Raw genomic sequence first — 12,048 nt, 5'->3', positions numbered from 1 at the left:
GGATTGCCTTAGAGTTGCTTGGCTCCTTTCACCACAGTTGGGGACAGAGGATGGCACTTGAGGAGAAATTGTCGTCCTCAACCCATGGTGTGTGGTGTCCCACAAAGGGCAATACACACCCCATTGCTCTTTAACATCTATATGAACCCTCTTGTCCAGTTGGTGCAAAGTTTTGGACATGAGTGTCATCGATATGCAGATGACACCCAGTTATACCTGATGATGGATGGCTAGCCTGGCTCGGTCCCAGATGTCTTGGGCCATTCTGAGGGTTAGGAGCTTGGGATTGATTCTTGATGCCTCCTTGAAATGGATAGCAAAGGAAAACAATAATCATGATAACCTAATGAAATAACCACACAACACTTGCAAAAATATTCTTATTGTTATTACATAGTTCAATTTGCCATTCAATATATGTCAATACACACAGTTTTCATATAAATACCTATACATAAAGTGCTAGTGCAAAGCAACTGATGATACTATCTATAAGCAGTTGATACAAACTCCAACCTGCTTGTACTTGGGCCTAGGCTTTAAGAATGATACTATGAATATTTTGAGTGATCCTAAGGAATACTAATGGACTTTAAAGTATCAACTGCTTATAGGTTCCATTGTGAGGAATAGAAATTGATTTTTCCTTGACTGTGGGATAACCTTTAAAGATTCTCAGTAGGTTTTACTCATATAGCAAAATTTACCTAGTCCTCTTTAGACTTTGCTGAATAATGAGATCTTTGCCAAGAGTCAAGGTGACCTTTCCTGGCTCCTCCTTGGGCGCATGGGATGATTTTGCTAGCAGCTATGCCAATGATTCAGCCCAAGGGGATTGGATGGGTGTTTAAAGGCAACAGGAGTGTTCAGCGTGGCATTCCTTTCTAAAGCCACGCCAGCAAAGCTCTTTTCTTTCCCACCATTAGAAATAGGCAGCAAACTTCTCACCATTATCAGGTAACGCTCCCATGGAGAGGGGTCTGACTAGGTCCTGGGACATGCATCCTCTAACCGTTTTCCTCTTGCCAGCCTGCTTGTCCTCTGTTTGGCTGATGGAATGGAAGGCACTGGATGAATACGTCAACCTCCCTGACTCTCACTATGAATATAACTTGCTGTCGAAGAAGAGAGAAAATTTACTTTTCCTTGAAGCCACATTTCATACCATCAAAATGAGCTCCCAGAAGTGGCTGGATGGTAAGTAGCGTTTTTGGAGTGGGGGATTCTCATGCCACTTGAAGTGGAAGGAAAGAGGGTACCATTTTCAGCTTGGTGACAAAGAGATTGAAATAGTCATAAAAAGTCGATTGGCAGTGAAAATAAAAGATTTTGGCTTGGATCCTGTTCAACACTAAGCCAAAGCATTGGTATAGGCAGACCTTCCCTCCTGCTCCCTGTGCCCAGAGCCCCGGTTTCTAAAATAGGTGGCTGCAGAGAGAAGGGGGTAGCAAACCAAATCTCCTATCCTGCTTTTGCATCACTACAAGTCTCTTGCTCGGGAGGAAAGCAAGTGGAAAGGATGCATCAGATCTAACCCCCAATCTTACCAAGAATGATAGTAATTATGGGCATACAAGATTGTCCTTTGAAAGATCTAAATTCCTTCCTTCTAGACATGCACATAAGGGCATACATGCACACACAAGCTATTGCAAGTAGTGGTGATTTGCCACATGGTTTATTCTTCCCAAGTGGGTGCTGTTTGCAGAGCTGCTTTATGTGCAGCAAATCATGGGTCTGTACATGTGTGCATGGGCTACAGAGGGAGTATGTGTGTGTGCATGGAGAGAGAAACAAATCTACACCCAGATCCTAGGTTAAGCATTAGAGAAGAAAGAAGAGTTTATTATTGGAACTCCATAGAGTAGGGGTCCCCAAACTTTTGGCACACGGTGGCCACATTAGAATGTCCAATGCCTAAAGAGTGAATCATGCAGTGAAATTTCATGGGAAGCATACAGTTTAATTTCAATATCTCTTCATTGATTCTTGCACCTACACCAGTTTTACTTCGCACCATATTTCTTGTACCATCAATTGTGATGCTTTTCAATTTATTCCAACTCAGACCAAGATTTTCTACTGATTCACACACCTTCAAGAATATGTTTTCTGCAGTTGTAGTGCCTTTCAAACTCTGCAGTAATTCTGAATCTGGAATCTATCTCCCTGATAAATATTAGTAGGTGAGTAGTGTCTATAATGTCATTACTCATCGAGTGCCAAAGGGGGGAGGATCAATTTTTTTTGCCTTGGAAATCAGTAACATGCAGTTCTACTCCTAGTCCTTCAACACACCTGGTGATTGTAGATGCAGATAAATTGACACAACTAACACAAGATATCTTATCAGGGCACATTTCCTCCATTACTTTAACCATGCACTTTTTAACAAATTCACCCCCGCCCCATGAATGGACTACTACTCTCAGCAATACATTTAGCAACATGATAGCTGCCCCTCACAAGCAGGTTCTCCTCAGTGTGCTTTCTAAACTGCAAAAACATTGACTTTTTTTTAAGAGAACTGATCTTGTTCACTTGCACCTCTCCTTGATATATTGAGTAGCTCTCGTGACAAGATTCAACATTATACTTCTTTAATACTGAGACAGTTTCAAGATATCAGGCAAAGTGCTTTATCCTTGTTTAAAACAAAGTACTCAGTAGTCCATTTGTCATTAAAGACACGGTAATCATCTGCAATTTTTGGTTTCTTTGAAAAAGCACTTTCTTATGCAGACAGAATTTTTAACAGAGCAGCAGCTGTGAACTTTCAATATTATCCTTGAATAAATAAAAATATGAAAAAATATAGTTTTAGAGGTCTAACTCTTCCCTTTCCCATCAAACTCACTGCACTCTAGCTGCTATTACTTAGGAGTTTTCATTCCGACCATGGTAAAGAAGAAACATAGAATCATAGGGTTTTCAAGAACATTGTGCCATTTGCATAGGGCCAGGAAGAATTTTTAAAAAATGGATTATGAATCTGACCTATGAGATGGCAGAGTTGCAATCCTAAGTACATTGAATACTGTGAGAGTTATTTCTTAATAACATTACTTTGAGGGTTAAATCTACACATGCTAATACTTTGGGGGCCCTCCCAAAAGGGTAGATAGAGAGAAAGAGTGAATGAAAGGGCAGCCTCCTACCTGGGGAAGAAGATATGTCATTAAATTGGCTTCAGAGTATATGTGGGGTGCACGTACACATCACTGTCTGTCAGCCAAGCCTCAATCATGAGAGGCAAAATGGCAGCTGGGTCGAGGGGAACTTGGCTGGAGGACGATATGGGAAGGGGGATCCCATAAGCTTCCCTGCTAAGAGAGTATTCCTTCCTGAGTTTGCATTAATAAGTCCTGATATGCGCAAAGATTCTGATCGTTGTTTTTTCTTCTCTCTTCATGAAAAGTGGTATATCCAGTCTTTAATAGGGGTGTGCAAAGCCAGACCGTTTCGGTATTTCTGTTTCGGTATTACCGAAACAAGAAACCGTTTCGGTAATCGTGAATACCAAAATGGCAAGCCGTTTTGGTATTTGCGATTCGGTAATCGTTTTGGTATTTCGGCTTGTTTCGGTAATAAATTTCAATGGGAAAAAGCTTCCCCAGGCTTCCCGTAAGCCTGGGGGAGGCATTTTCCCACTGAATCAAGCCAATCTTGGTGGGCATCTTCGTCTAACTCCTCTCTAACTACCCTCCAAGTTTCAGAAAGATTGGACTTTGGGGGGCCATGTTATGGCCCCCCAAACCAGGTGCCCCTATCTCCGCCTAAAAAGGGAAAGGTTTTTGCTTGCTGCTGCTAATCTCCTATTATGTGCTTGCAGTTGCTGATCTCCATTATTTCCTATGGGGAAAAAATGAAGAGGCTTAGGGGTGGCATTTTGCATTCAAAATGCCCGCAACCCTCAGGGGCCCTTCTCCTACCTTTCCTCCCACCCCCCATCAATGCTCAGCCTGCTCCCACTTGGGGGGGCATTTTATGACCTCCCAAAGTAGGTGCTCTTCCCCCCCGCCCTTTCTCCACTATTTCCAAGGTGGGAAATAACAGAGGCTTGTCTTGGCAGGGGTGGCATTTTGCATGCAAAATGCCCCCAACCCTCAGGGGCCCTTCTCCCACCTTTCCTCCCACCCCCCACCAAGTCTCAACCTGTTGGTGTGCCCTGCTACTGTGTAACCTATATCTGTTCAAGAAATAAAGTGTTTTTGACAGGAATTGTGTTTTTGGTGATTCTCAGATCCGAAGTGAGTTGTGTTACTTTTGTCTGGTGAAATGCTTTCATGCCCTTTTGTGCCCTCCCGCTATGTAACCCACATCTTTTACATAAATAAAGTGTTTATAGCGGTTATTGTGTTTTGGGTGATTGTCTGATATTGAGTTGTGTTATTTTTGTGTAATGAGCTGCTCCACCAAGCGCTCAAGCATGGCACAGGTGGAGTTCCAGCGAGTGCTGACGTCAGCGATCAGTGCGTGCTCCAGCATGCCTGTCCTGACCTGCTTCTGGCGCAGTTCATGAGTGGCTGTCATGCTGTGCAAGAAGTGACTCATGAGCCTTGACATTTCTGGAGCAGTAACTGGAATTCACGAGTCTGGGAATCACGGGGTTCCTTCGAGGAGCCTAACCCAAGTGCATCTCTCACCACTAGGTGAATTTTGTGGGTCGCACAGTAAATGCACTCTTGGCTCACTAGATCCGCTGCCACCCTCATGTTGCTGCCACTGTCCGTCACTATGCATCCCACGGTGGTGGGTCCCTGGCCTATCCACTCCTCCAACTGTCTCCTCAGGGTGGCAGCGATGTTCTCCGCCATGTGCGACATGTCGAGAACCTCGGTGTGAAGCAGGGCCTTGCAGTAGCCGGCCCAGTGGTCACCCATCTTTCCCTGGCTAGCTGTAGGCACCTCCCCCCCACCCTGAACTGCCTCGGGTTCCCACCGGTGAGCAGTAAGCGACAAGTACGCTTGCTGCACATTTGGGCAGGTCCAGATGTCAGATGTGAAGTGCACAGTTCTCCCGGCAACCCGGGACAGCTGTGCCTTCACATGGTCCCTGGCAGCCCTGTAAAATGAGGGCAACACTGATCTGCTCAACGTCGTGCGAGCAGGGACGGCGTACCAGGGAAAGAAATCGTGGAGCAGCCCTGAGAAGCCAAAGTCTTCCACTATGGAGAATGGTCTCCCATTCACAGCTACCATATTGACCATGTGGTGCGTGAGGTGCCGGCTCGCCCTCTGGATCCCCTCTCTGGGCACACTAGGGCCCTCCTTACCAAGCATCTCCAGCAGAGATGCTTGGCGTCCCTGCCCTACAGGAACCCTTGGAGGGAAAGCACCAGAGGAGCCTGCCTCCTTCTGGCTAGCTGGCGGCTGTGTGGTGCCACTTGAACTCTCCCCCCGAAGAAGCACCGCCTAGTGGTGCCTCTTCATGTGGGCCCTCATCCCAGATGTGGAGCGATGGTTCACATCTCTGCCACAGCTGACGCGCTGCCTACAATGCAGGCACTGGGCAACTCAGGGGTCCTCCGTTGTCTGGAAGTGCTTCCAGAGTTCGGAGGTGAAGGGCTGCCCAGGCTTCACAGGAGAAGTGCTCACGGGCCCACCCTGAGACACCTCCTGTGAGGTGCTCTGGCCGGACACACCGTGTCCCACTCTCGGCTGGGCAGTTGGGGATGGACAAGGCTGAAGGGGCAGAGATGTGGGCTCTTCCATCACAGTCTCTGCCTCTTCCTCCTGCATCCTCTCCTCCTGCACAGCCGTGAGAGGCTTGCTGCTGGCCTCAGAGGAAACTGGGGTGGACCGCCGCACAGGGGGTCTCACGGGCAGTTCCTCCAACATCCTCTAGGTTCCTGGGGTGATCGTGAGGGATGGAAAAGTCACATGCCCCACGTCCATCCCAGGAGACACCACATGCTGCCCCTCCTCCAGCAGCTGGCTTGCAACCACTGGAGGAGGAGGAGCCTCAGCAGCAGGCCCCTGCCCAGTGCCAGCCCCTGCCTGAGACACCTGGGTTGGGGGTGGCCCTCCAGCAGCTGCCTCAGGAAAGAGAGCCTTGCGAACCCTCTTCCTGTCACCAGAAGCCAGGCTGGTGAACAGCAGCAGCGCAGGGGAGGGCCTCCTCTGCTCAGATGGGGGGGCTGCCGCAGCAGTCCCCCTCTCCCTCCCCTCCTCCCGTCTAGATTTATCCCTGGCCTTTCCCCTGGGGCCCCTCTCTGCTTTCCTCTCTGCCGTCCTTTCTCCTCGAGTCACAAAAGCTACACTGACTAATCAGAAACCCTGGGAAAACAAAGGTTAACTTTGTTTTCAAGACCTATCTACCTGCTTCTAAATCTGTTCTTCTTGTGGCTCTACTCCTTGGAGACAGACAATCAAATGTCTTTTTAAGCAACCCTATTTAGTTGGGGAACCTGAGCCTGTCAAACAGCTGAATTCCTCCGGAATTGAGCTGGCCCTAAACCCCCCAATAACAAGTGATAGCCTTATACACTAACAACACTAGTATGCCCTGGCCGGCCTTGCTCCAACACGGGTGCCCTGCTGATCCCTATTTACTGTTTTAAACAAGCTACGCTTGGTTCCCTATCGATTAAGTTGAGGGCAATTAGCCACTGAACGCCTACAAACTGGCCTACCTTCCTAAGGCACTATTTAACAGGAAAAATGTTTCTGTGGTGTGTCTGTGTGGGGTGTGGATGCAGTGTTCTGAAAATGTGCCTCCCTCCTCCCAAGCTAGCAAAAACCCTCCCCAATGCCCACCCAAATGTAAACCCACAGACTCACTTACCTGTCCTGCAGTCCAGTGATGTCCAGGCAGACAGGCGTGCAGGCAGCTAGTCCACCTCTCCTCCTCGAGGCTGTTAAGAAAGGTGGGATGTTAACACAGAGTCACAAACTGCACAACCCCTACAAGTCAAGGCCCAGATCTGTTTGGGGCCTGGACAGGCATAAAGCCACTGTGGAAAGCCAGGCCAGAGAGTTAAAAGTTAGGAGACATGCAAGCAGTTGCCCCCCCCCCCCAGTAAACAAGCTCCCAGACAGTTTAGTTCCACTGCTTGCCCAGAAAGATAAAACAGGGAGCAGCAATCCAAGCCATAAGAAAAGTGAGGACTACCCTGCAATGTAGAGCCAGACCTGGTTTCGGCCTAGCCAGACCCACAGGACCAAAGCCACTGTGCGGAGCCAGGCCAGACATTTAAAAGACAGGAAATATTAAATCAAGCAAATCATCCTTTTTCTCAAGCAGAAATATTAAGCCAAGCCATGGGAATAACAAAGGCCCACCCTGCAGAGCAGGCCTGTGGGCTCAAGGCAGCACTGGGAAGAGCCAGGACAGACATTAAAAAGGCAGGAAACATTAAATCAAGTGAATAGTCCTGTTTCTCAAGCAGAAATAGTAAGCCAACCAAGCCATGGGAAAAACAAAGGCCCACCCTGCAGAGCAGGCCTGTGGGCCCAAGGCAGCACTGGGAAAAGCCAGAACAGACATTAAAAAGGCAGGAAGCATTAAATCAAGCAAATGATCCTGTTTCTCAACCAGAAATAGTAAGCCAAGCCATGGGAAAAACAAAGGCCCACCCTGCAGAGCAGGCCTGTGGGCCCAAAGCAGGACTGGGAAGAGCCAGGGCAGAGATTTAAAAGGCAGGAAGCATTAAATTAAGCAAATGATCCTGTTTCTCAACCAGAAATAGTAAGCCAACCAAGCCATGGGAAAAACAAAGGCCCACCCTGCAGAGCAGGCCTCTGGGCCCGAGGCAGCACTGGGAAGAGCCAGGACATACCTTAAAAAGGCAGGAAATATTAAATCAAGCGAATGATCCTGTTTCTCAAGCAGAAATAGTAAGCCAAGCCATCGGGAAAATGAAGGCCTACCCTGCAGAGCAGGCCTGTGGGCCAAGGCAGCACTGGGAAGAGCCAGGGCAGAGATTTAAAAGGCAGGAAGCATTAAATAAAGCAAATGATCCTGTTTCTCAAGCAGAAATAGTAAGCCAAGCCATGGGAAAAACAAAGGCCCACCCTGCAGAGCAGGCCTGTGGCCCCAAGGCAGCACTGAGAAGAGCCAGGCCAGACATTAAAAAGGCAGGAAGCATTAAATCAAGTGAATAATCCTGCTTCTCAAGCAGAAATAGTAGGCCAAGCCATGGGAAAAACAAAGGCCCACCCTGCAGAGCAGGCCTGTGGGCCCAAGGCAGCACTGGGAAGAGCCAGGGCAGAGATTTAAAAGGCAGGAAGCATTAAATTAAGCAAATGATCAAGTTTCTCAAGCAAAAATAGTAGGCCAAGCCATGGGAATAACGAAGGCCCACCCTGCAGAGCAGGCCTGTGGGCCCAAGGCAGCACTGGGAAGAGCCAGCCCAGACATTAAAAAGGCAGGAAGCATTAAATCAAGCAAATGATCAAGTTTCTCAAGCAAAAATAGTAGGCCAAGCCATGGGAATAACGAAGGCCCACCCTGCAGAGCAGGCCTGTGGGCCTAAGGCAGCACAGGGAAGAGCCAGGCCAGAGATTTAAAAGGCAGGAAACATTCAAGCAAGCAGTGTTGAAACCCCCCCACCCCCCAAAATTATCCTCTTTCTCAACCTGAAAAAGTAACCCAAACCTAGCCATAAGAAAACAAGACTAAACTGAAACATTTTTTTAGTAGAGGCCAGCAAATTGGCCCAGCATCAATAAATTTAAACAAAGTCTGTACCTTCCCTTCCTCCCATCATTCCCCTAAAGAAAGAAAAATATCCTACCAGTCCTCCTCTCCTGATGAATGTCCAGCACAGTTGATCCTCCACAGGCAGAAGTCCAGGCAGATGTCCACCAGGTGCAGTCCAGAAGTCTACGAAAGCAGTCTCTCTCCTCTCTCAGTCAGCAGCAACAGAGGCTGACCCAGTCCTGCCACAAATTTAAATCCCCTGCTGCAGCTTCTGCCAAGATTTGAATCTATTGGCTGGAAGAAGGATGCAGCAGTGGGATTGGTCACTCCTAAATCCCCCCTCCCTTGCCTTACCCCCCCACACTCCTACTCTATCACTCCTTCCTGCTCCCCCTCCCCTACCTGGGAATTTTGGCGGGAATCTGCTTGCTTCCATTGATTTGCAAATGCAAAGTGCAATGCTAGCAAGCAGCACCTTGCATTTGCAAAGCAAAAGGATTCCATCCTTTGCAAGAGGGGTGAGGGGTGAAAGAAGGTAGTGAGTCACTCACTCCTTCTCCCCCCTCCCCTCTTCTAAGAGCCTGCTGGAAGCTGTAGCTTCCAGCAGGATTTTGCTAGATGCTTGCAATGCAAATGCCTAGCAAAATCAAAATGGCAATTCTCGAATACCGAAAAGATTACCGAAACATACCGAAATGTTTCGGTAATCTCTGTTTCAGTTTACCGAAACATTTCGGTAATCGATAAAAGTTTCGGTAATACCTAAACAAACCGAAACAGGTTTGTTTCGGTATTTTTTCGGTTATCTGATAACCAAATTGCACACCTCTAGTCCTTAATTCCTCTTTCCCCATTCAGTATTGGCATGGCATGCTTGATTCTTTCCATGCAGATCTGTTTTTTTTTTCTTCTTTCTTCATGAGACGTAGTATATCCAATCCCTAATCAGTCTGGGCCACCAAATGTAGATTCCCTTGTCTTCCAGCCATTTCCAAAGGAGATCACTATGGATGTAGTTTCTCCTCCACTTGTTTTTCTAAGATCTGCTGCATTCTTTTCTCCCCTTTCTGTGTTGGGATGCCTGTTTCTCTCCATGCAGGTCTGATTCATGGCCCCGCCTTTTCTTTACTAAAGTATTGTGTCTTGAAGGGGACGTCCTGGTAAGATCATTCATTTTCCAAAGTGAGTTGCAGACTGATTTTCCCCTCATTTGGCTCGATTCTCCTTTCAGTTAAATCTGTCCCTCCATAAATTTTTTCTGGATTGTGATTTCTTGTATTCTCTTTATCCTTTTCCACTGCAAATATCGCATCAGCTTTAATTAGTAACTCCGTCATTATTTTAGACATTTCTTGCAAACAAACAAGTACCTCTTCTTGCCAAGAAGCAATTTCAGAAAGTGGTAAAAAGCTTTATTTTGGTTAATTATATCCAAAGATCTATATCACAGCAATTGCTGAGAGTCATCCCCCCCCCACCCTCCCAGCTCGCTGAGGCAGCCATGTGTAGTTCGGCTAATTGCCCCATAAAACCACAAATCTGTCCACTTACTTGATGGAAGGCTGTGGGGTCAGTTAAGCTCCCTTAGAATTGTTTTTTAAATCTGTCTTGTTAAGAATCTGCTTGATTTGCTGTAGTTTTTTTTGGCCTGTTGGACTCCCGGTTTCACAGTTAATTAGCCATGTTGGCTCCTTCTTTGGTCCTCACTTCAGAACTGGTATCTGGGCTTCAGGAGGTTTGCCAGTCCCCCTAAGCTCTTCCACCTTGTTCCAGCCTGCCTCCCCTCTCCGGGGGGAGGGCTTGGGGGTCCGATCTCTTGGCTCCCAAGGAACCAGGAAGGTTACGGCAGGGAGCTTCTAAAACTCCTTTCTCTTGCTTTCACTGTCTCATTCCAGAAGTCCAGCTACTGTTTTTATATATAAAATAGTGCACTGGTTTTTATATATTCAGTTTGTTGCTTCTGTGTTTTGCTGCTTCGTTCCAGGAGGCCAAAGGAGCAACCAATATAGGATGCTTCCAAAAGACATTACAAGAAGGTGATCCCAGACTTTTATATCTGTTTTTTGCTGTAGCCCAAATACATGACTACCAGCAACCTTTTTCCATGTTGTAGAAAACACATAGGCAGGACTTTTTCTTCTGGGAAAAGAGGTGGTGGAACTCAGTGATGGAACTCAGGACTGCACAAGGACATCACGTTGGGTCAGCTGGAACAAAGGAGGAGTTTTTAAAAGTTTAAATTGTCCTCGGTGACAATGGTCACATGGCCGGTGGCCCCACCCCTTGATCTCCAGACAGAGGGGAGTTTAGCTTGTCCTCTGCACTACTGAGTGCAAAGGGAAATCTAAACTCCCCTCTGTCTGGAGATCAGGAGGCAGGGCCACTGGCCATGTGACCATTTTCAAGAGGTGCTGTAAATCCGTTCCACCATGTTCCAGCTGAAAAAAAGGCCTGCACATAGGTGCCTGCATTTTATTGCCAAGGATGGTATTCTGCCAGAGGTACAGCCACATAAGTTGGAGGAAGATTCCTTAGGCTGCAGGAAGGTTTCAGCCTTTGCTCAGTGGAGAGGCTATGCTTGCCAACCTCTAGTTGAGGCCTGGAGATCTCCTGGAATTACAATTGGTCTCTTGACTACCAAGATCAGTCCCCTGGAGGAAATGGCTGCTTTGGAGGGTGAACTCCATATTGCATTACAGCTGGCTGAGGTCCTTCCCCTCCCCAAATCCTGACCTCTATAAGCCACAAACCTCCAGGAATTTCCCAACCCAGAGTTTGCAACCCTAGAAATGGTACAATGCTGTCCAGTGATGTGACACTCAGAGGGTGTTTGAGATTATCTTGCAGTGACTAGGATTCATGGGCTCAGAGGGAAGAAAACTCCTTGAAGCAAGCACAAACTGTATCTAAGTATGCACAAACGTTCATCAGGGATGCTCCCTCTTCTTATTGAAAGGTAGCAGGCCTCCGCTTCCCTAGAAGGAAAGTGTTGTGGTTTTCTTAAGTTGCACTGGAAGTTGCTTCAGATTTTCCTCCCTCAGAACAGGCCACCAAGGGTCAGGGCTGCTCACCCACCTTCTCCACTCCACATCTTGCTCTTTAGGAAATGCTTCCTTCTGGTCCTGCTGCATGAAATAAAAGGATGTCTTCTGCAAGAGGATGAAGGTAAAGGGAATACTGAGGAACTACATTCTGACTTCTCTGTTTCTTCTCCCAGAATCCGAAGTTGACAAACCAATTTGGCGGCATGAATTGACGATTGTTGTGCCAAGACATGGGGTAACTAATAACGAATCGTGCCTCCTCATAATCACTCCTGCAAAAAATGATGGATCTGCTTCCAGTAATCTTTCTTCAAAAGATCATCTGATATATTTAGCAGACAGATCTAGATCGTAAGTAAAA

The 12,048-nt window shown here is 47.2% G+C and overlaps 1 protein-coding gene across 5 annotated transcripts in view; it reads left to right on the top strand.

The window, feature by feature from the left end:
- Positions 1 to 771: 771 nt before the first annotated feature.
- Positions 772 to 12,048, top strand: part of LOC129325919 (autocrine proliferation repressor protein A-like) — a 33,294-nt gene continuing 22,017 nt past the window's right edge. For 4 of the 5 annotated variants that reach the window (XM_054973919.1, XM_054973916.1, XM_054973918.1 and 1 more), the window contains exons 1-2: positions 772 to 1,197; positions 11,861 to 12,038. In XM_054973919.1, the coding sequence (XP_054829894.1) occupies positions 969 to 1,197; positions 11,861 to 12,038 (407 nt within the window). In that variant the 5' untranslated portion in view covers positions 772 to 968. The remainder of the gene's footprint in view (positions 1,198 to 11,860; positions 12,039 to 12,048) is intronic. The other variant, XM_054973914.1, reaches the window with a different exon arrangement.

Source organism: Eublepharis macularius, chromosome 3 (genome assembly GCF_028583425.1).
Source record: "Eublepharis macularius isolate TG4126 chromosome 3, MPM_Emac_v1.0, whole genome shotgun sequence".
NCBI classification, from domain to species: domain Eukaryota; kingdom Metazoa; phylum Chordata; class Lepidosauria; order Squamata; family Eublepharidae; genus Eublepharis; species Eublepharis macularius.
This window is presented reverse-complemented; position numbering and strand designations above follow the sequence as displayed.